This window comes from Muscardinus avellanarius (genome assembly GCF_963383645.1).
Source record: "Muscardinus avellanarius genome assembly, chromosome: 12".
Lineage (NCBI taxonomy): Eukaryota > Metazoa > Chordata > Mammalia > Rodentia > Gliridae > Muscardinus > Muscardinus avellanarius.
The window spans coordinates 8,127,045-8,152,113 of NC_137798.1; the positions used below are offsets into that span (position 1 = coordinate 8,127,045).

Here is a 25,069-nt window from a genome sequence, read left to right on the forward strand (position 1 = left end):
CAAGAGCTGTGTGCATACATCTTTAATCACATCAAATCTCATTGTGAGCTGGGCGTGTGGCGCATGCTTGCAATCCCACCATTTGGGAGGTGAGACTGGAGGATCCCGGTTCACATACAGCCTCAGCTACACAGTGAGGCCCTATGCAACTCAGTGAGACCCTGTTTCAAAATAAAGAATAAAAAATAGGGCTGGGGGTGCCGCTCAGAGGTAGAATGCCCCTGGGTTCCATCCGCAGTACCACAAAAAAAAAAAAAAAAATCTCCTTATGATATACAGTTGGAATGCACCAATAAAAATTTTTTTTACTTATCTGGGCGAAGTAGGTCATATGTCCATCCCAGTGGAGGACCACATGATTGTTAACCATCTTCCCCTAAAAAAGATAGCCAGCAGGTGCAAAAAGCAATAATGTCTATCACACAGCACTAAGAAATAACAGGAGAGACTACACTTTCAATCCTAGTTCTGCCTGTGTTTATCATTAACCTCAGCAAATCATTTACCGCTTTCTCTTTTTTCTAAACAAAAGCATTCTGAACTTACCTATAGCCAAAGGTAGTGGTGAGCACGGGTGAAAAGATATGAAGATCTTTAAATAAATATGTAATTGTGAAAATAGTAAGAAAATTGAGCACATAACTTCTGAAATAATGTTTTTAATCCATCTATCTCTGAAAAATTGCCTCAAATACAATTTTCTTTTTAAAAATATGAAGTAAGATGAATTAAACAAAATTTCAAGGGACCTTATAGGAATTACACATGATTATCTCTTAAGAATACAAACAGCACAAATCTAAGTTTATTAATTTTACAAAAATAAGATGACAGGTTTCTTGTTAGCAACTATTGAATAAGTTTTGTTGTTTCCTTATCTCCACAGCATTTAGCATTCTTTATCAGTTGGTACATAAAAGAATAGAAAAATAAAAGATTGTCATACTGCCCTTTGTATTTCTCTTTTAATATATCAGTATGATAGTCTACTAGAAAGTAGTAAATGGCTTCAATTGTGGAAAGGAAAGTATCCGGCTTTCCTTTTTGATGGCGCCAAAAGCAAGTTTTTCTTGTTTTCAACTCAACTTGTAGCAAACCTGCCAAAAAAAGAGAAAAATATAAATCAAAGATAGCACATACAGGATGTGGCATCATTATAATCATTTATCTTAATTCTTTTAAAAATGTTTAAAAGATGTACAGATAAGTTCCTTCAATCTCAATTCCAAATATGATTTTTTTTTTTTTTTTTTTTTTGGTGGTACTGGGGTTCCTGGAAGCCCTTCTTCCTCCGGGCTACACTCCCAGACCTATTTTATATTTTTGAAACTGGCTCTCTTACGCCAGCGCGGCTGGCTTCGAACCTGTGCGATCCTCCTGTCTCTGCCTCCCAAGCACGGGGATTACAAGCGTGCGCCACCACGCCCGGCTCAAATATGATTTTATTTTAATGTGTTAAGGTATAATACACACAAATATATATATATATTTTTTTTTTTTTTTTCAGGTCTGGGGATAGAACCCAGGGGCATTTGACCTCCAAGCTACATCCTCTGCCCTATTTTTTTATTCTTTATTTTGAAACAGGGTCTCACTAAGTTGCGAAGGGCCTCACTAAGAAGCTGAGGCTGTCTACGAACTGTAATCCTCTGGTCTCAGCCTCCCAAATGCTAGGATTACAAGCATACACCACCATGCCCGGCCAAATATATTTTATTTTTTTTTTAATTTATTTTTTTGGTGGGCCTAGAGATGGAACCCAGGGGCATTCGACCTCCAAACTACACCCCCTGCCCTATTTTTTATTCTTTATTTTGAAACCGGGTCTCACTAAGTTGCAGAGGTCTCACTAAGTAGCCGAGGCTGTCCACGAACCGTGATCCTCAGGTCTCAGCCTCCCGAATGCTGGGATTATAAGCGTGCGCCAACACGCCCGGCAATATATTTTATTTTAATGTACCCATATATATGCACACACTCATACGTATATACATATATATACATGCAACATAAAACACGAAAAATACAATTTTATCTATGAGAGTTACCTCTAGGTCTAAGACTTTGGAACAATGGATTAAAAACGGTTAACACTTAAGCTCTTCATTTCTTTCTATCATCTATCTACCAATGTCTTAAAATTTTTAACCTGTTACAATAACATCAGTTTTCAAAATGTTCTTTTTATTTTTTTGACAAACTGACTTAAAATATCATTCTGAAACTCACTTAGATAGACAACTTAATGATCCTTAGTAGTGGTAAAAGTTTACTTCTAGACCATTACTAAAACAGAGTAAATAGAGCAATTTTTTCTTTTTTTAATCTGTCATATCCATGCTTCAGAGCCTTAGTCAATTAACTAGAATACTTTTCTCATGAACAATTTAAAGAAGAAATGATGAGAGAAACAGCATTTTGTTTTAAACTCAGATGTCAGCATAAAAACTCAGGATGCTTTCAGCTTGGTACTTGGACCCATATTTATCTGTCATATTTTTAGCATTTTTTTTTATTTTAAGGGGAGGGATAAAGGGAGAAGGTTACATTAAAATTGGTCCACTAGGGACCTCTGAAACATCAATGATTTTCCACTGTCATATCTCTTTTACCAAAAGCTACCTCAGAAAGTGACAAGAAATATCTAATATAAAACATAAAGGCATTAAGAAACATGGTGGATCAAATGTCTAACAGGAGCCCCAGGAGGAGAGCAGCAGAGAGAAAGGGGCAGAGATAGTGTCTAAAGAGGTATTGCGACTTTGCCAGAAATAATATTTTACAGTCCAAACGATAAATACAGAGATAACTGTCTAGACCTTTCACATAGTAGCGTGACTGCAAAACAGCAACGATAAAGAGATTTAAAAAGTAGCCACTGGCCGGGCGTGGTGGCGCACGCTTGTAATCCCCGCGCTTGGGAGGCAGAGACAGGAGGATCGCGCAGGTTCGAAGCCAGCAAGAGACCCTGTACCACCAAAATAAATAAATAAATAAATAAATAAATAAATAACCCAAAACAAAAACAACAAAAATAAATAAATAAATAAATAAATAAATAAATAAATAAAAAGTAGCCACTGAAAAGGGACAGGTTATACACAAAGGAATGACAACTACCATGACAGGAAGCTCTTCATTAACAACAGTAAAATGCTGAAGACACTGGAATTCTATCCTCTAAGTGTCAAAAACAAAACAAACAAAACAAAATGGAACCGAAAATTGTGTTACCCACCAGAATAATATGTCAAAGAAATGAGCGAAAACATTAATAGACGAACAAAAGGGGAAAACATGCCAACAAGAAACCAAATCAAAGGAGTTCCTGAGGGATGTACTCAACAGAGATGGACAAAACAAAGAATGCAGTGGAGAAAATGGTAAACATTCCATGGGGAAGGAGAACACAGGAGTTACTGACACTTCTGACTCCTCACTCTGTTGCTGTGCTCTGTGGCTTAACATTACAACTTCTGTAGGTGTAATAGCTTATTCTGAACTGCAATATAGTACCCCTCCCCCTAAAAAAAAAATAAACTCTTCCCATTTACTGGCAGATCTGGGCCTAGAAGTCAGTTCCCAGTCCAGCTCTTCCCATTTGACTTAATACTATCTGATAATGTCAAGGACAGGCTTAAAATTCTTTTAATTATGCCGCGTCTTTTAATGATGTCATGCTTTAGACCCAGTCCCCAAGCACAACACTTAAGGGTATTTATAATTTGAATTTCTCCTGTCTCTTCTTTTGCCATTCTCATAGGTCTGTATTAGAGGCCATATTAACTCTTTCCGTTTCTTGTGTGCAAATGATTCTTACATCCTTCTGCAGATGCCATTTCCTTCACCTGAAATGGGAATGTAGCTCAGAAGTTGAATGCTCCTTGGTTTAATCCCCAGAATTTAAAAAACAAAGAGAAAAAGAAAAACCTAAATTTATAACACAGACTGTGATTTATAACATGGGCTTTCTTGTGTAGATAACTTAGCTTATTCAGAAATTATTTCACAGCTGTAGAGGTTATAAGTATTCAGAAATTCCCAATTCTCCCTTCTGGCATGACGAGGAGCCAGAAGGGGCAGAAACTGAAGTGGGACAGACAGAGAAGCCGGCCTCTATACATTGAGAATTCTGAAGGGATTCAGAAAGCCTCCTTACAACTTCTGATATAGCACACAATTGAAACATATGCTTTCTATGTAAGTTGGGAAGGAAAAACAGAAATATTTTTGTACAAATCTGATTTTAGGCAAATCTAAAGCACAAGCAGACTCTGGTGCCAGAATAATTCCTTTTATAGTTTTTTTTCAAGGAGTTTTCACTTATCTTCTTTCATTTGTTCCTTGCAATGACCATATAAGGTAATAATAATGAAAAATAGCTCAGAAAAATCTCCAAACTGAGAAGTAACTTGTTGCTGTAAACATTGAAGGGAATGTAGCTGATGGTGTCCCCGCTCCCTCTCCCTCTGTTAAAGAACAGGGCCTTGGGAGTTCAACTCTCTCTACTGAACACCAGCAACAAAATTCCTAAAGGTCTTATCCTCTGAAGTACTCCCTGCCCCTCTCTCACACAGACACAAGCACACCAGAATCGCATTAACAAAGCAACCTTACTAACATGTACGGGCATCTCAGAGGCACACACCATATAAATTAAGCAATTTAAATGCAGTATTGTCATTCCCTTTAGCCTGGCCTGATTAACACAAAGTAGAATTCAAAAGGTGTTAAAACTTTCTATGATTCACATTTCTAACAATCACCTGGGAGGAGCCCTGTAGGTTGAACTTTTTAGCAACTACCTTATTCTAACTGGGAAGTTCTCTTGCTTCTAATCATATATGAACAGAGTCATCAGACAGTGGGAAAAGAGGAAAAAAATGATTTAGAGAAACTACTGAGAAGCTCAGCTGAGGAGCTGAGTCAAGCTGGGTAAACAAGACAACAGGAGTCCCAGTGTAGTGCCCTTCTTCTTTATACTATTCTCTTTGTAACTAGTAGACAATAACACTTTAAACTATTGTTATAAGGACCTAAGTGTTTGACTCTAAGGCAAGAAAAGAGATAAAAATATAAAACAAAATAAGTAAAATTCATATAAAATTAAATCTCAACTGCAACTATCCACGTGAACTCATATATCTGTTTATTTTCCTTGGCTCTGTCCACTGAAGCAATGATATCCAAGTTGTAAAGGATTTACCAGACCTTACTTTCTAGTATTATTTCCTATGGAAAGGAACCACAGATCCTTACAAGAATTACTGATTTTAAGTCTGAGGCAGGAAAAAAAGTACAGGTGAACCTGAGATACTCCAGATTCAGAAAAACAAATGAGGACCTGAAGGAGTGCCCATGGCAAAACTTGGGACGACTTGAGCATCAAAAAGAATAGGAAAAGGGATGTGGGGTAAAAGAAAATAAGTAAAGGAAAGCTCTTCTTTCCATAAGAAAGCCAGCCAGCCCATCTTCGGCAGTGGGTGGGGTGCAGAGGCTCAGCTTCTGGGGAGGGTGACGCAGGAGAACTCTCTGAGCCCACGAGTAGTTGGAGACCAACCTGGACAAAAGGTGGACACATCTCAAAAAAAAAAAAAAAATGCCAGCTAACACAGGCAGTAGTAGCAAAAATTATTTAAAATTTTGCCATTTTTCAATTCTCAATGTAATTATTGATCTTAAACAATTATCAACGAATCCTAACAAGCCACTGAGAAATAGTAGGTAGCCTGAAAGCATCACTCCACAGATTATGATTATTAATGATAAACAGAGGAATTAGCCATTATAATAAAAAGAACTGTCAATCACTTAATCAAGTAATTAATTATCACAAATAATGAAACAACTTTTATTATATACCTCCTGATTCAATTCAACGGTAAGTCTACAACTTCACCTATGAACTGCTTAATAGTAAGACTACAACTTTACCTATTAACTGTTTAACTTATCAGCTAAATCAGGTTTAACTTATTAAACCTATATTTAAATTAACTTATCAGGTTTATTTATGAGTGAAAGTCCATGGTTAATCATTTAATGGTTATTCAAAAACAATAGATAACTGGAATGGTCACAGACAATCCTGGTTTTATCCTTACTTATAAGTGTCAGAGCCCAAAATATTTCAATTGAACCCAACCATTATTGAACCCACACTCAGACAACTGACCTGTCCTTCACAAAAATCTACGTTATGAAAAAAAATCAGTGTAATGTTCTAGATTTAAAGAGACTAAAGGCACATAATAACCAACTGAAATGTAAGTAGTTTAAATACTGAATTGGGAGAAGGGGAAACTACAAAATAATATTTGGGGATCAATTTGGAAAATCGGAATATAGACCAACCATCCATTTGATGATATGTAATTCTGTTAAATGTTCTCAGAAGTGGTGATGGTACTGCATCTATTATGTAGTAGAATGATGTCTATATAATAGACTACTAAGTAGTCTATAGCGTGTGACTACTACTAAGAGATGTATAATTAAATAATTAAGGATGAAGTGTTACAAAACCTGCAACTTACTTTCAAATGGTTCAACCAGAAGTATACACAATATGTAAAACATATAGAGGCATATGTATATACAGCTAGTATAGAAAGAGAAATAAAGCAAGTGTGGTAAATATATTGATATGCAGCCAACCCTTTTATCCGTAATTGGAAGTTTTTCAAAATAAAGGTGGTAGAAAACATTTGTTTTTTACCTTGAAGTCGCTCATCGGTGAAGATTTTGTTGGTTTGGTTCCAGGTGCTGTCTATAAAGATAATTTTCTTCAGTGTTGCGCCTCTGTCAGTGCCACCATTCAAATCACAGGGCTCCTGCTCTTCGGTCTTCTTGCGTTTAAAGGATGGTTTGCCAGGGTCATCATTTTTGCCTCTATTTTGAATCCTTTTTTGCAGATGAAAAGAAATATCTTTTATTGAGACAGACTGAGGTCCAGGAAAAACAAGTGCAACCTAAAACAAAGAAACTCAAGTTAGTCAGGTGACACTATGATCAATACAAAATGACTTAAAACTTTAAGAAAAAAATGCTGAATATCTTGAGAAGCAGCAGTAGGTTGGGTCTACTGTATTTTCTTTCACTATGCATGGTAAAGGTTTTGGCTCGCCCTTGATAATTTATAATCATAATATACTACCTAAAAGTACTGCTTCAGAATAAGTTATTCACTGATCGACAGGGCCAAATTAATTATACTTTGAATCAGAAACCTAAACTCATATTTCATAAGATAAAAAGGCAAAAACAGCCGGGCGTGGTGGCGCACGCTTGTAATCCCCGCGCTTGGGAGGCGGAGACAGGAGGATCGCGTAGGTTCGAAGCCAGCCGCGCACACTGGCTTGGGAGACCCTGTTTCCAAAAATGAAAATGTAAAAATAGGTCTGGGAGTGTAGCCCGGAGGTAGAAGGGCTTCCAGGAACCCCAGTACCACCAAAAAAAAAAAAAAAAAAAAAGGCAAAAACAGCCAGGCATAGTGCACTGTTGTCCTAGTACTTGGGAAGCTGAGACAGGAGGGTCACAGGTTTGAGGCCAGCCTCCATAACTTAGCAAGACCCTGTTTCAGAATAAAAAATAAAAATAGGGCTGGGGGTATAGCCTGGAGGTAGAATGCTCCTGGGTTCAATTCCTAGCACCCCCCTCCCCACTAAAAAAAAGCAAAGTACATTATACTTTATAAAAGAACCACTGAAAACTGCTCCATGACTAAATATCGTATTTGCTTATATAAATCAGCAAAGAGAAAACAACACAGTGAATTCTGGTGAGAAAATGACGTAACGAGTCTATAGCCATTACCGATGCCAGGGTTAAATAGTCTAACACAGTATATCCTACTTAATAAAAACAGATGGTATAGAGCTAACCAGAGAAGAAAATGCAAATATATTCCTAGATCTCAAACTCAGAGATTATTTACAAACCCAAATTTCTAAATGAATTCAATCAAAACATATATAGGTAGATACATAGAAACAGATAGGAAAGTAAAAACTTCCCATGTTCTTTCTGTATTAATTCTTCATTTTCTTTCTAATTTTCTTTCTAATTTAAGCACACCACAACTGGTCCCCATGAAACCTTAAAAAGGCTTATTTGCTTTTTTTAGAAGCGCTCAAGGCCTAACTTTTTTAGATCTGTCTTAAAATTACTTTTTGGCAAGACCAGTAAGATCTTACCAATGTGACAATTTCAACTATGTGAAAGCCAATTAAGACTCTAGACAGGAGCAAGGAAGACAACTGAGAGGTCAGAAGAAATATTACAAAGGCTGTGTACTAAAGCTCTTAATTTAGGAAGAACTCACGAAAAACCTTCTCACTCAGTCTCTCTTTTGTTCTTCTGGAGACATTCCAACAACACTGGTAATTTGGTTTCCTAGTTTGCATCAAACTAGACCATCTCTGTGTAATACAGTAGGGAGGAGGAGTGGTAAAAGGAGAAAGCAAAATTGGGCACAGTGATATTGGCAAAGAGCGAAGTCCTGAAAAAATGGGCAGAAAAATGGGAAACTTAGCAGAAGACTCAAAGAAGCATGATAGGCTAGGACCTATGAACACATCCATGGAGTAAATTGCATACTGTGTGATATTAATAAACATACCAGTAGATTATTAAGGAAGATACTGAATTATATACAGATAAGTTCAGAAAGGCATGGAATTTAACTTTCATGTTTCTATTTAATGTGACGAATTGTCCAAAGGAACCTTACTTCATGGTCCTTTTCTTCATATTCTGGAATGCAAGGGTATGTGTAAATGTTTACAAAGTCAGGTGCTAGGAGCTTGGCATGGATAGCAGTGCTTTTGCCATCTGTTTCATTTGGGTGTTTAATGATGTCAATCTTCAGTGGAAGCTAAAAAAAAAAGCAAAAGATGAATGAATAAAATAAAAAATTATAATTTTTATGTTAAAGATACTCTTTAAAGCTAAATAGTAGCCTTATGTTAAGTTCCTTTATATAAAGTCCTATTTATAAAGTCATGCTTTTATAGACCAAAGTATTAATAGTGAAAGTCAAAACAAAACCAAGTTTTTCCTCCTTGTTAAATCATGCAGTACAATAACTCTTAACTCACTGAATATATAATCTGCTCCTTAAGCAAAGCTCTGATATTTTAATTACATGTCTATTGAGTTCAATCCCTTACATTTCAGTATCACGTCAAGAATATTTTTTATAATTCCTATGAACTCTAGGTGACTTTATGCTATTTCAAAAGGAAACACAAGTTTGGACAATACTTAAGATCTAGCATTCAAATTGAAATTCTGTTCCTTATATAGTCTTTTAAGTCAAGGGCATTATCCTTTGTTATGAACGTTGTGATTGTCAGCAGCGCATTTTAACAGCACAAATTAAATAATTACCGACTGGAAAAACAGTAACAGGTCTAAGAAATAACCTTATGCCTTAGATATAATTTAGAGCCAGGCTTGGTGGTGCATACCTGTAATCCGTGTGTGGGAGTGCATGTGTGTATGAGATACACATGGATATATGTATATATATATATATATATATATATATATATATACACACACACAGAAGTTTGTATTTATATATATATATATATACATATATATACACATACATACATACTTCTGAGATAGGTTCTTCTCTTCAAACTTTAAATGGCTTTTTTTTTTTTAATACAAAAGTACTCTCCACCAATCTCTGAGTCTCCCATTCCATAGTAAGAAGGCAGGATTCTAGGAATTTACCCTGGGCATACAGCTACTTTACCCTGTAATACAAAATTATTATTTTTCTTGGGCTTTGAGCTGCACATATTTATAGTTTGCCATCTAGTAAGTTTGAAAGTGCATCAGACCTGTGGAGCAATCCGCTCAATATGACCTCTACTAGCAAAAGACTTCTACTGTCCTCAACACCTCCCCATCAACCAACTATCCCCAGTCCTTCTAATAGTTCAATTAATTGGAAGCATACACAGGTATTCTTCATCTGCCTTCTTTAACTCAGAGTAATTATTTTGAGAAGCCTCCTATTGTTCTCCTTTCATTAATTCAGTTATTTTTTACAGGAACAGTTGCTGCATATCCCCAAGCTGACCCAATTGCATATTATATATTTTTCTGGACAATTATGTGAGAACAGAATGGTAAAAATAATGGACCTTGTTCCACAAATAAGTCCCTCAAATAGTTTTCAATTAGGCTTTTAAACACCAAAATCTTCTCTCCTCCCCTCTAAGGACTAGGGATCATTTCTTAACGCCGGATCCAAATCATCAGACTAACTTCAAGGTACAGAAAATTCACCACCTAAGTGGGCAGTTCACTCATGTTTTTACAGCAGTCTACCTCTGGCTGAGTCCTACATCAGACTTCCCTTCTCTGACACTGTATTCCTTCTCCTCTGGTCTCCGAGCACCAGCTGAGTATTATCTTAGCCCAGGGAAAGTGGAAAAGAGGGAAGGAGGTGGGGTGGGGAAAGAAAACGGATCATGATATCCCATCACTAATAAAACTGACCAAAGTCTTTTAGTCCGTCTTAAACTGACATTATCAGGGGGTTGATTGGTAGAGCTGAAAATTCCAAAACCTACACCAGTTTAGTTTTGATCAGCTGGCCATCTTGAAATACACAATGGATATTAAGGACACAGGACTGTTATTAACAAATTTTGCCAATCATGCTCCTAGCCTATTTTTTAAATTCCATAAAAATAAAAAGAGAAAGTTGTATGGACTGAAATCCCTAAATATAAGGCAATTATGCAACAAATCATAAGACAATTTGATCCCCCCAGACCCAATCCAGTTATCATTAGTTCTCAAGGACTAAGACCTAGATGTCTAACACTATGAAGTCAAAGCGTAGTAACCTATCAAACTATGAAAACACATGCCTGTGTTCTAGTCACACATTTGACAGAAAGGTCCACCTTAAATAATAGCCGGGTACAGAGTTGACACTAATAGTGTTGACCAAAGGGCAGTTTGATTGGAAACGTTTTGTTTTTGAATATGTAAAAAATATCCATCTATTCTCCAACACCTATGTTTTCTACAAGAGATTTACAAGAAACCTTTTGCCCAAATATATCAAAATGCTATTAGCAGGGAGACCCAGGCAATTTTCCTTGTAATTATCATCTTTCTCCAAAAGAACAACAAAAAGCCCTCCCTCTTTATTAGAGGGGGGTTTCAGAGCCCTGGGGCATTATACTTTTGAGCTAGACCCCATCCTTTATTTTGAAACAGGGTCTCATTAAGCAGCTGAGAGTCTAAGTTGGCTGAGACTGGCCTCAAACCTTTGATTCTCCTGTCTCAGCTCCCAAGTACTGGGATTACAGGTATATATCACCACGCCCAGCAAAAATAAAAAAAAATTAAAATTAAAAACAACTTAAACTAGGACTTTTAAACTAGGACTTTTAAATTATAGGTCTTTTAAACTAGGACTCTAATAATATTGAAACTTTTATTTTACCTTCTGATAGTTCTATCCTTTTTAAACAATTCCAATAGTACAATTTATCTTTACTATTATGCATTTTCCATGACTTTCAAGAATCATATTGTGTTAAAATATAGGTATTTATTAATTTATTCCCTAGACTAAAATTTAAAGCTTGGGAGGAACTTACTGTGTTGCTATTTTTCCTTCCCAAGTAGGCTATGTAAAAACAAAGGTTAAAGGATTTTTTTAGAAAAAAAGAGATAGGAATTAGAAAGAACATTTTATAGTATTACTATTAATACATTAACATATCAAAATTTTTATGTGGCCACTAAAATATAAATGCTTTAGAAAACTCTGCGTAGCCCAGGCCACATAGAGCCACTGATCAAAACGTGGCAGTGTTTTAGGTCCTTTCCATTAAATAGTGGTACACTGGTTGGTAAACAATACTCTGAGAACACATTTCTAAGAAAATATCTGGGAACACATTTCTAAGAAAATATCAGTCATATAAATATGTTATTGCTATTTACTTTTCTGATCTTCAATTCTTTTTAATGCAATACATTTTAAGATAAAACCTTTAGTAGAATACTTTACTTATGTGGGTATGCTATACATAGAAGATAGAAAATAATTGTATATATATATATACTTCAAAAATTATGCTTTGAAATGTAACATTCCTGTAAAGTAATGGGAAAGTTAAAAAAGAATTATTAACCTCAAGCTCTTGGCTTTACTGAGAAAACTGAAGATACTTCCTTTTTCTCAGTCAGGAAAGCTCTCATTGGTCTGTGTGATTTGGACTCCCTAAGAAGACCATGAATTTGCCTACAGGAAATTTGCCTACATATAGGCTAAATTGAAATTCAGTTTCCAAAGTGAGTCATGAAGTGCTTTCATCCTTCAAATTTAAATAGACCTTAAAATCACAATAAATATTTTATAATACAGTTGTGAATTATTTTCTAATTGACAATTTCTAATGAGACTACAAAGAATTTAGTCTCTGAACTCCTAATGGATAACAATCACGTTTTACAAACAAATATGATTTATTTCCAAAGTTCAGGTCAGTGTTAGACAAGTTAACACATATGTAATAAACTCTTTTATTACATACATGATCCATGAATATCTTAACTATACAAAAGTAGTTATGATGAGTGCCAAAAGTCATAAAGGTAAGCAATCAATTCAAATCAAGTCTTATATCTGGTTTAAAATCTCTATAATTATAACACAGACCAATAAATAGGTGTTAGTCATAAATTGTAGTGTAGTTCAGTTTTGGTCATTGACTCTGCTTCCATATCCACAGGATGTGGATAAGTCACAAAAGCCTTTGTAGGCAAAAATCAACTCTAGTTCTATTAGGATGGTGTTTTCTCAAGGAACAAAAGGGCCTGAGGTAGTTTTTGAAGCTCCTTTAGGTAAATCCATAGAATTGTCTTTATTAATATAGTTGTGTGTACCATACATTTTTTTCTATATTGTAAGAGAGTTATAGTTACTAATTTTAAAGAGTAATTTTATTAAAACAACACCATTCATTTCAGACTCAAGTGTTTTTCCAGAACTACTAAAAACAGATTTAGTAGTTTAAAGGATTGATTTTTTCCCATTAATACAATTCATTTTCATAAAAACATTATCAAGCTTATCAATTATATTAGAAGGCATATATAAAAACTCTTTAAAACCCATTTCCCTCCTTTTCTTACAAACCTTGACAACTGGAATCTGTTCGATAGGAACATTTTCAACTGGGACGTAACATGTATAGCAGTAGAACATCCTTGAGCCACCACATTGGAGACACCTTGACCTCCCACTTTGCTGAGCCTTCTGAAGAACTTCTTGAGATGCTAAGCACAAGTTTTGAAGGGGATCTTCAGAAGCTGTGGATGCAGTTTGTGACTGTTCTGTTTCCATATATTTTGAATTCTTTTCTTCTCTTCCTTTAAGAAATGCAGATGGAAGTTGAGGAAGATGGCGATGGAAAAAAGCTGGGCTTATGAGCCCCGCTAACAACCAATCTCTATTACCACAGAATCAGCGCCTTTCATAGTCAGAAAACACCATCAGCAGAGAAACAAAAAATGTAATTACAAGGGACAGAGAAAAAGAGGGCTGGAAAAACGAGACACCAGAAAGAAACCAGACCGCAGTGCTGCAGCCGGAGCCGTGGTGCGGAACGGCGCGGGCGCCATCTTCCCTTGCAGAACCAGGCCCCAGAGAGGAGGGGGACTCAGAACACAGCTCAGAGCCACAGAGGAGATACGCCGGCCTCACGCCCGAGGACGCGGCAGCAGCGCTTTACTGCCGGCGGCAGCGGCGAATTCACTGGACGGCTACAGACCAACGCACTCAACAGCCCACCAGGCTCCAGAGAGGAGCGGCGGACAGCGAGCCGAGGTGAGCCGCTGCGGATCAGCCAAGTGGAATTTGGCAGATTTTTTGGCGCAGGGAGTATCTAAAGCTCCCAGTGACTGGGCTCAGCACACCCTAAAGGGACTCAGAGCGGAGCTCAAAACCAGAGAAAAAATACGCCAGCCTCACGTCTGAGGGTGTGGCAACAGCACCATATTGCCACCGGCGGCAGCAGCAGTGAATTCACCGAGTCCACTACAGCTCCATCAGCACACTCAACAACAGTGAGTCAAATTGCGGCCCCTAGAGAAGAAATCCCAGTACAGCACTCCCAGGGACTTGACCCAGTGGGGGAGTGGTGGTGGCAGAGATATCACACCATAGGAGAATGCCCAACCTGGCACCCCCCATGGTCTAAAGCAGCCTCGACTGACTCCCTGGGTCTGAGACTCTGCGATACAACCCAGTAAAGGAGTAGTGGGGACTGAGATACCACAGACTCGAGATCCAGAGCACCTTAAGTGAAATCGTAGTGACCCAAGGGAAGAACTCAGAGAAGGCACAAACTTCTGAAATCATGGGAAAGAGGAATAACAATGGAGCAATGAATGCCCACAACCCCACAACATCAGAACCTGATAAAACAGAAAATCAGAGATTTCTAGAAGATCAAATCAGGAAAATAACTGTAGAAATAATAGAGGTGTTTCGAAAAGAATTCAGAGAGAGCCAAAAAGAGATAAAGGATGCAATTAATGAAGTAAAGACCTCAATTCAAAGTACAAACAACTGATTAGACCACATGGAGAACAGAATCTCGCTCTTAGATGATGATCACTCCAAAAATGAATGCATAGTTTCCAATTTAGAAAAAAATATACAATAGCAGGAATATGACATTGAAGAAATATGGGCCCATTTTAAGAGAGCTAACCTAAGAATAATTGGAATACAGGAGGGGAAAGAAGGGGAAACCAAAGGGAGTAACAATCTCTTCAAGGAAGTAATAGCAGAAAATTTTCCAAACATAGAGCAAGAGGTCGATACACAGGTCCAGGAAACTTATAGAACTCCCTTTAGACAGGATCGGAGAAGAGGATCCCCACGCCACATAATTGTCAAAATGACCAATGTGGAAGCCAAGCAGAGAATCTTAAAGGCAACAAAAACAAAGGACCAAGTGACATTCAGAGGCAAACCAATTAGAATCACTCCAGACTTCCCAAACCAAGTCATGAGAGCCAGAAGGGCTTGGAGTAACATATTCCAAACTCTGAAAGAAAACAACTTCCAGCCAAACATTTCCTACCCAGCAAAACTTTCTATCCAATTAGATGGGGAAATAAGAAGCTTCCATGACAAACAGAAACTGAAGGAATTTATGTCTTCAAAACCAGCACTAGAGAAAATACTCCAAGAGATTAACTACAAAGAAGAAATAGGTAACACACACCAGAACCAGAGAAAAAAGATTTTCCCTCCAACAGACAACTAAGATTGGTTATCTGTGGAGATTCATTATTTATGTTAGTCTTTTACCTATCTCTAAATTGTATTGCTTTTATTGTTGCTAATTTTTAGGATTTCTAGTTGGAATATTAATATACCTTCAGATAAAGCATTTGGAAATATTTTATCCCATTCTATCAGTAACTTTTAACTCTGTTTACATTGTCTTTGAATATACAATTTTTTTTATTTTTTAGGGAGTTTGTATACTCTTCTGTTGCCTGTGCCATTGAAATCATATCCAAGAAATCACTGCCAATTTCAATGTTGTGAGCTTTAATGACCCAGATTTTCTTCTAAAAGTTTATAGTCTTAAGATTTATATTTTGGTCTTTTATCTACTTTGAATTAATATTTGTATATGGGGTTAGGTAAGGGTCCAGTTTTATTCTTTTTCATGTAATTATTCTTTTTCAACAATATTTAGTTAAAAGATTATTTCCTCCACCAAATGTTCGTGGAAACCTTGTAAAAAATAACTTGATAATATATGGAAGAATTTATCTCTAGGCTTTTATTTAACTCCAATGGTTTATATATCTGCCTTTATAACAGTACTACACTTTCAATTATTGTAGCTTTATATGGTTTGAAATCAGAAAATATACATCTTCTAGCTTTTCTCTTTTTCAAGATCGTTTTGGGTATCTAGAGTACATATTCCATATTAGGATAGATTTTTTTCTGAAAAATAACTAAATAAATATATGATAGTTTCACCTAAAAAAAAAGAAAAAAAATATTCTCTGGTAAGAAAGAAAGCAAAAAGAAATATTGAAATGTTATCTTTAAGTCATCAAAAGCTTGGTATCAGACATATGAAACTGTTATGTGAGATTATCATTGTTAATTTTGGATAAATTGCTATAATACTAGATGTCAACCACTAAGCCAAGCATGGGAAGGAGGGATGGGGAGGGAACGGGGTGGGGATCGGTTAGGGGCTAACTGGGACATGTGTGCATGTATGTCTAAAAAAGTTTTTTTTTTTAATCCCACTATGATGTATGAATACAGTGCACCATTAAAAAATATAATAATATAAAAAATTTTTAAAAAAAGAAATGCAGATGGGTTGAAAGCTATTCTTCCTTCAAACCAAAGTTTGACATCTATCTCTACAACACATACCATAGGTACACTGTAAAAACAACAATCAAAAAGGGAGGGTCAGGGCAACATTAAAACAGGAAACATTTTACTATCTCTTTGAAGAAAAATTATTCAATTTAATTTCCCACAGTATAATGGTTAGAGTGTTTATTAACGAATACTAACAATTGTAAAGTCACTGAACTGGCACACTTTAAAATGCATAATTAAAAGCAACACACCCACCATGCCAAATTACAGTTTCATTTTCGGGGTATTCCTTCCATGGGGTATTCCTCCCATAAGAATAGAAAGGTGCTATATCTTAGAAAAAGTATTTTAAATATAAAGTATAGGCACTGAAAATCCACTTGCTAGCACACTCTGTTCCAGCGATGGTGATCTTGTTTTATAAATACTAAGTATTCAGTGGTTTCATGGTAGTATCAGCCAGGAATATATTCAACCCCGGAGAAGGACTTGGAATTGACACTGAGTGATGCTGATAGCCAACCACACATTGAACTCTAATGAAAATAGAAGGTTGCAGTGCTATCAGTAAAATTTAATGGAACACTGTGATGCCATTATGTATGTATGTAGGCAAATATATATTATATACACGTGTGACTATATACGTACACATGTGCATGCTTTATTTATTTATTTCCACAGTTCCTGGTTCATAATTCCTTCCCCAGGACAGATCATAGAAATGCTAACCTTAAATTCTCTCAGCCATCTGATCTGATGGTAGAGGATAAGAATATAACAGACAGGGGCTTGCTGAAATTCCCAGCCCAGTTTATTAGCAATCACAACTAGGTAATAAAGCCTCCATCAAATCCTGAATGCATGGGCTTTGGGAAGCTTCTGGGCAGCTTAAATATGTGGTAGCTCACAGAAAAGTGGTTGGCATACCTCAACTCAAGGATGGGAAAACACCCAGATTCCTAAGTATCTCTTCATCTGAGTGCATATTTGTGTGTGGGTTTTTTTTCTTGTGGTACTGGGAATGAAACCAGGAGCATACTACCTCTTAGTTACATCCGCCGCACTATATTTTATCCTTTATTTTGAAACAGGGTCTCACGAAGTTGCAGAGGGCCTCATTAAGTAGCTGAGGCTGTCTGCCAACTGAAATCCTCCTGTTTCATCCTCCCAAATGCTGGAATTACGAGCTTGCGCCACCATGCCCAACTATTTGTGTACTTTAAAAAACACAGTCTGAACGTATGCCAATTTCAGTATGATCCACATAAAAATAAATAATAATAATTTTTAAAATACCTTTTCTAGCCGGGCATGGTGGCGCACGCTTGTAATCCCGGTATTTGGGAGGCTGAGACAGGAGGATTGCAGGTTCAAAAAAAAAAAAGAATAAGAAAAGAAATGATAAGTGAAGGTGAAAGTATATTCCTCTCCAATTCAAAACACAACTATATCCACTAAAAATGAGAGCATCTAACATCAATTATAATTTGTAAGATATTCCAAATGGTAAAATATGTTTTCGAATTTTTAAAAATTTAGGATAACATTAATGTCTGCTCACTCTAATAATTTATACTGCTTTTAAAAAAGATATGCCATTCAGATTCCTTAGTACTAGAGATAAAATAATAAAATAACTTTTCCCCTTATTTCGTTCAAAGGATGATGGCTGCCAAATTTGTTATTCGCATACCTTAAATGCAAGATATCGTTCAAGGGAGGAAAGAGAAGGGGGCCCTATGATTTGATATACATTCCACAGCTGTAAAATGATTCTTGTACTCTAAAGCCTTATGACATTGTGGTGTTTAACTATGAAGCCCAAGGCACTTTGAATACAAACAGTACCAGAAGAAATGCTATGACTCCAACCGGAAACTTTCTGTGGTCTCCCAAATAGAAAGTGAACCAAGAAGTCCAGAGAAGCAGAAGACACAACACAATTCACTAACAAGAAGTTTGTGGCCTTAACTCAATGACTCATCAAGAGGGTTTTTTAAAAAAATTGTAAATTCCAGTGAGTTTGAGACCAAAATAAAGAGATGTTAAAAAAAAAAAAACATTGTCACTGAAGGGAAAAGAAAATGTACGTACCAAATTTACCTAAGGGGGAAAAAAACCCACAAAATATGTCCAGTAAATATTTTTGCTTGTGTACTGATTAGGCACAGATTTACATTTGAGGTTTCTCAGTGAAAGTGATATTTTAGAATGATGTTCCAATTTTTCCTTCCTGTTTCACAAACGGAAAATATTATCTATTTCTTATTACCACTCCAAAAATCACCCATCTCAAAATGGCTTCGACCTTTGTGAACATGCCCTTAACAATGAGTAGAGTACAAGGTATCTAGTTGCCACCTTTTCTGGAGTCTCAGAAGCTTTCAGTAATCACATGAAAATCGTATATTTTATTCCTAGAAAATACATGTAGAGACTATTTTTTGTGTAATTTCCGGTGTTTTGCAAGTCCATCTGCAGATACAATAAATGAAATCCTAAGATAAAAAAAAAAAAAACCCTCATTCTAAGGACAATAGACAGTAGCCTTCAAAGTTTAGGAAGAGATCTTCTTAGTCTTCAGGAATCTAAATTATCGTTGGCCAACAAAGTCTCAACTATTCGAAGCTATTACAACCCTGCACTGCTGCGCTGAAGTAGCTAATTATGTTTCCCTGAAACTCTCAGTTTGGATTTTTTCCGTGAATAAATGAAGTTCTTTCTCAGAAGCATTTTAAGGCTACAATAGTTCTGAGTTATTCAGATCATGGGACTTAACCTTTAAAAGAAAAAATGGGATGGACGAATTCATCCTGACATCATTTCTCTGGGTATTCAGTAGAAACTTAGTAGGTCTGCATGTGCTGCCAAAGAGTCTGGCCACAGTGGGGCTAAGACGCAATCCTTGTGGATGCCAAAAAATTCATTCAGTATGGATGCCTGACACTCAACAGGAAACTACTGGTGTGGTTTTGGATATAATCCATAAAGTGCATTTTCTTGCAATAGGATATCTTTCTTGCAATAGGATATCTCAGAAACATAACCCTGAATTCCACTGGCCTCCCTCCCACATAACTGAACCGATATTAGTGAAGCTTTATATAAATGCCCTTCCTCTACAAAATCAAATACCACAAATACCTGGAAACCCATGAAAGGAAAATAGTCCTGGTTCCTTCCTCTGTGTCACCTACACACTCTCATCTGTGGTTGAGGTGGACAAATAAAAGCCATGAGGCTATACATCAGGGACTGCTGCCTCTAAAAGTCTCTGAAACCATATGATTAGGTCATGGGCCCTGATCTAACAACAGCGTGCCTGGAAAGTATACAAATCATTTGTTGCAAAAATGATTATTCAAAACTTTCAAAATGTACCCGTTAGCATCAAATATAGAGGGGAAATGACTGACAAACATCTGACGGTATATTTAACATACCATTCAGCAACTTAGGATGAAAAAAAAATTTGCTCCTCCTTCTACCCAATTTTCCAAGAAACTAATTATACTCACCAAGCTGCACCTTGTCTACCTTACATAAAACCTTGCATTTTTAGACTCAGGCCTCTAATTCAGTTCCTTAGCAACTCAAATGTGGGCTAGGAAAATCTCTAGCCCCTTTTCCTCTGAATAATTTTATTGGTACCACATATGGGACATAGAAAAATTTCCTTAAGAGGCATCGTTCAGAAAAGCTGCCCACCTAGCGTTCAACTCTGCAAAAACAGAGAATTCTTTTCTAATTTCACCTATTCCTGGTTCTTATGAAAGAGGAGGAATTCCGCGACTATTTGCTAACTGAATCAAAACCGTTCTGGAAAAAAACAACAACAAAAAAGGCATTCAGTATGATACCTGACAACAAGTGTGTGTGTGTGTGTGTGTGTGTGTGTGTGTGTGTGTGTGTGTTGGGGGGAGGGGTCTGGGTATTGACTCCAAAGCTCCAGAGCCAGTCTACCTCTGAGCTACACCCCAGACCTTTTTTTTTTTTTTTTTTTTTTTGAGACACAATCTGGCTAAGTTGCTGAGGGTCTGTCTACATTGCTGAGGCTGGCCTCGAACTTGCCTTCCTCTGGTCCTCCTGTCTTAGCCTCCAAATTACAGGCCACCATGCTTGTCCTGACAAACCACCTTTATGGCCCACCTGCAGCCTGCCGCAAGTGCCAACCAGGCAAAAACTACCCCCCAAAAAAAACCTATAATGTAAAAAACCCTACATTTTTTATCATTGTAAGTTGACTCAACCTCCCTATGGAGCATTACCTAAAATTCCCCTATTCTTTACTGTGGGGCAACTCAGTACTATATAAAACCCAAGAATCCACAACATTTATTTCTAGAATATTTTTAAGAACTGAGCATATAATAAGTACAGGTTCAACATTAATTTATTAAAGCCCAAGATACCATTTTTTTTTAAATCCAGGACCAGTGACACCTCCCACAGTACCTAATAGGAGGCAGACTGTCTAAAATGTTTCACAGTACACTGGGATTCAATCAGAAACAGTTCTTAAATGTTGCTTTCTTGAGTATCGATTTTATCATCTAACTCCCTGGAACTGGCACGTGAAAATGCGAATGTACGTCCTTGTTTGTCTTACACATCCACCAAGTACTTTAGACATAAGAAACAAACATAAGAAACAATCTCCTTTCTCGGGTTATTATGTAACCGCAGTACTAATATTTTAAATACACTGCTGGGCATACATATTCCTACGTCTCTAGTCTCTACTAGGTTTCTCTTTCCGTGATTACCAATCCCCGCAAACCACCAAGACTAAAAAAGGAGCCGGGCGTGGTGGCTTGTGATCCCAGCATGTGGGAGGCTGAGACAGGAGGATGCGGTTCGAGGCCAGCCTCAGCTACTTAGTGAGGCCTTTGCAACTCAGTGAGACCCTGTTTGAAAATAAAGAATAAAAAATAGGGCTGGGGGTATAGCTCGGGGGTAGAATGCCCCTGGGTTCCATCCCCAGTGCCACCAAAAATAATAAAAATAAAAAAGATATGGAGTTCTTAGGGGACTGTCTTTGTCCGGATGGACTTTCCCTGGGGGAAGAAAGCACCGAAAAACCCTATTAGGAAGAAAAATTAAGACAATTTTCCCCCCAAAGGGCCCTCAAGGTCCTAAATGGCAAGAGGAGGGTCCCTCGCAGGTGACACCCGCCACGACCTCGGCTAGGGTCCTGGGAAGGAAGGCTTGCTTTTCCCGGCAGCGCGGCTCGGGCCAGATCGCCGATCCCCGAGATCCGCGGACAGCAGCGCGGGAGAGCGGAGTGGGACTCAGACCTGCACCGCCCGCCGGTCCTCGCAGCTCCACGCGTCTTCGGTTCCGCCCAGCCCGAGGCGCGCGCCGGGCCGCGATTGCGCACGGACCGGAAGGGACGCTTTCCAGGTGACACCAGAGGGCGGAGCCAAGCGGTTGCTAGGGACGCTGCTGGGCGCAGCGCAAACGCCGCGGCGAAGGTAGCCCGCCCGGAAGAGAGGGGCGGGGCTAGATGGGGAGGCCGCTGCCTCCGGCTGCCCCCGCCGCAGGCGGTGTAGGCTTCTCCCAGGCCTGCTGAGCTAGGCCCGGATCCATCTATCCATTCTCCAAAATCTTTTAGTCAGGAGAATTTGGTTGGATTCCTCTTTGGGGGCCATAGCAAGATCACGGATTTCCTGTTCTGGATCATTGTTAGGGAAAACAGTTTGTATGTTGATGATTTGGCTTGCATAAAAAACCCGCGGAGAATTGACACTCCCTGGCTTTTTTGTTGTTGTTGTTGTTGAAATTAAGCAAAACGCATGGGTAAATGATTAAATCGTTTTTCTATGCCCTCGATTCGAGAAAATCCAAACTGAAGGAGTGCGTGTTAACAGGAAGACTTAGAAACACAGCTGTCAGAGCCATCAGTGCATTCACTGAGCCGTGCTTAGCAGGTCGGAGGGAAAAACAGAATGGAAATTGTGCTTACAATTTCAAGTTAAACACAGAAGAGGTCAAAATACACAATATGACAAACGATATAAATTTCAAAAGAGTTCAGAATAGAGTGTAGGCTTTTTGATTGAATGTGGATAAGGCCTTGAAGGACGGTTAGAGTTTAGTGTTTTTAACTAAGAAAGGAATCGTGTAGCACTCAATGGTAGGGGGTTCTAGCAAATAGGTATCTTTAGTCAAAACTACACCTTTTGGGGGCGAGGGGGAGTTCTGGAGGTTGGACCCAGGGGCATTCTATCTTTAAGCTACACTCTCAGTCCTATTTATTTATTTATTTATTTATTTATTTATTTATATCGGTCTCACTAAGTTCTGAGAGCCTGGCTTTGTTGCTGAGACTGGCCGGGAATCTGCGATCCGCCTGCCTCAGCCTCCCAAGTACTGGGATTATAGATGTAGGCCGCCATGCCTAGTTAAAATTATACTTCAGTGCATGGCACTTAGTAAAGTATTGCTTTATAGAGTTTTTTTTATGCTGTATTTGTAAAAAGTATCTATTGAGTTATACTCTGAAAATCACCGATTTATTTATACTTAAAGCCACTGATATAGGGGGAAATATGCAGATTCTGGGTAGAGAAAGCAGCAAAGGTGAAGTCTCTAAACCAGGAGTAAATAATGCACACCATTTCTCCCTTATCATAAAAAAACTGCTAGTTTTATTGAAGCAGTTAAATCACACAGATTAAAAAGCAAATAATACTATTTATTAGAGTACTGGGTTGCTATATCTATGTAATTCTCCAAAATTTGGTAGAATCGCATGGTCAGTAGCACTCAGTAGATCAGCTTTTCTTTAGTAACTCTAGGACGTCTAGGCATGATAGAGCTATTTACACCCTCTCTGTGTAGCCCGTGCTTCCTCACGTAAGGTGGCAGGGTACTCGGACTTCTTAGCTTACTCCCAGGGTTCCAAATAGAGTGTTGTAATGCACAAGTCAAGAAATTGCATGTCTTTTTTTTGGGGGGGGGGTAGTAGAGGAGGGTACTAAGGCATTCTACTCTGAGCCTCTACTCTGAGCCTCACCCCCAGCCCTATTTTATTCCTTATTTTTGAAACAGGCTCTCACTAAGTTGTGAGGGTCTCGCTAAGTAGCGGAGGCTGGCTATGCATCTGTGATCCTCCTGTCTCAGCCTCCCCAGTACTGGGTTACAAGCGTGCACCACCACACCTGATTTTGCATGTCTTTTTTTTACCTATCCTCACAAAATAAAAGTGGCTTCCATCACATTGTTATAAGTAAAAGATAAGGCTTCCCAGATTATAGAGAAGACATAGATCCCATTTCTCAAAAGATTGTCTAGGAATTTTTTGGCTATTTTTAAATAAACAACATAGAGAATTTACTGCTATGACAGAAAATCTCAAAATATCAATGATTTAATACAATAAACACTTCCAACAAAAGATTCATTGCAAATTTCCCTAGTTAGATAAACTGTTAGACTCGAGAATGCAGGTTTACTTTTATTTTTAGTGGTCCTGCTGCCTTATAGAATGTAGAATCCATATCTTATTGACAAGAAAGAAAGCCAGGCATAATAGTGCCTACCTATAATTCCAGGAACTACGGAAACTGAGGCAGGAGGCTCAAAGTCAGTGTAGGGAAACTCAGGGAGAAAATTCTGAGAACGGGAGTCAGCTGGGCTCAGGCGGAGTGTGAGCTGGTGTGAATCTGACTCCAAATTAACTTTTAACAACTGGGTAAGGGTATAGCACTTGCCCGGTTTGAGTCCTGACTTTTATCCCCAGTAGCACACGTGTGTACACAGAGAGAGAGAGAGAAGAAAAGAAAATTGTATATCCCAAATTTTGTGTTTAGGTCTTTTATTTCTATTTTTTGCTGCTATCTTTCTCATCTTACAGTTATTCCTTAAATTTCAAGTAATCTTCGGTTTCTATTCATATTGAAAAATGAGTGTTAAAGTGGTGGTAGAAGCTCATTGTACCTGAGCAGGGACTGTCGAGCAATCAGCTTCACAGTAGGGTAAGTTTTATCCTTGAGAATTTCTCAAACATTTATAGCAGAAATATACTAATGAAGGTAAGAGGAGAAATCGATGGAATTGAAGATAAATATGGGTCGGGCGTGGTGGCGCACGCTTGTAACCCCCGCGCTTGGGAGGCTGAGACAGGAGGATCGCACAGGTTTGAAGTCAACCTCAGCTACTTAGTGAGGCTCTCAGCAACTTAGTGAGACCCTGTTTCCAAATAAAATAGGTCTGGGAGTATAGCCTGGAGGTAGAACGCCTCTGGGTTCCACCCCCAGCACCACCAAAAATAAATAAATACAGAACTTTGATTAAATTCACCTGTGATTAACAACCTCCAGCCTCTCTCCCTTCGTGGCCACCTCTTTTATCTTTGACAATATTGGAGCTGGAAGAAGTTTGGACTGAAGTTTAAGGTATTTTGACTCACCATTGGGGTCAATTCAGTCCTGGTCCTGAAATCCAAGAATGTGTTGACCCGTGTAATCTCTCTTCTCCGTTTCTTACATGTCTTTACCCTCTTCCACTGTGCTTTCTTGACTTCAAAACCGAAGTTTGAGGGTAAAGGGAGAGGATTGTTTGGCCGAGTCATTTGTTTTTGCATGTTGGTGTCTACTTCCAGCTCATCCTACGCCTGAGCCCAGCTGACTTCTGTTCATCTCT

General features: G+C 38.0%; 1 protein-coding gene across 1 annotated transcript; it reads right to left on the bottom strand.

The window, feature by feature from the left end:
* Positions 1–849: 849 nt before the first annotated feature.
* On the bottom strand, positions 850–25,010 carry DTWD1 (DTW domain containing 1; the record flags this gene model as incomplete). The annotated part of the gene is made up of 7 exons (XM_080707017.1): positions 850–1,097; positions 6,719–6,971; positions 8,732–8,875; positions 13,184–13,482; positions 21,605–22,030; positions 22,217–22,271; positions 24,837–25,010. 7 exons carry the CDS (start codon positions 25,008–25,010, stop codon positions 850–852), a joined length of 1,599 nt encoding a protein of 532 aa, XP_080563143.1.
* Positions 25,011–25,069: the final 59 nt, after the last annotated feature.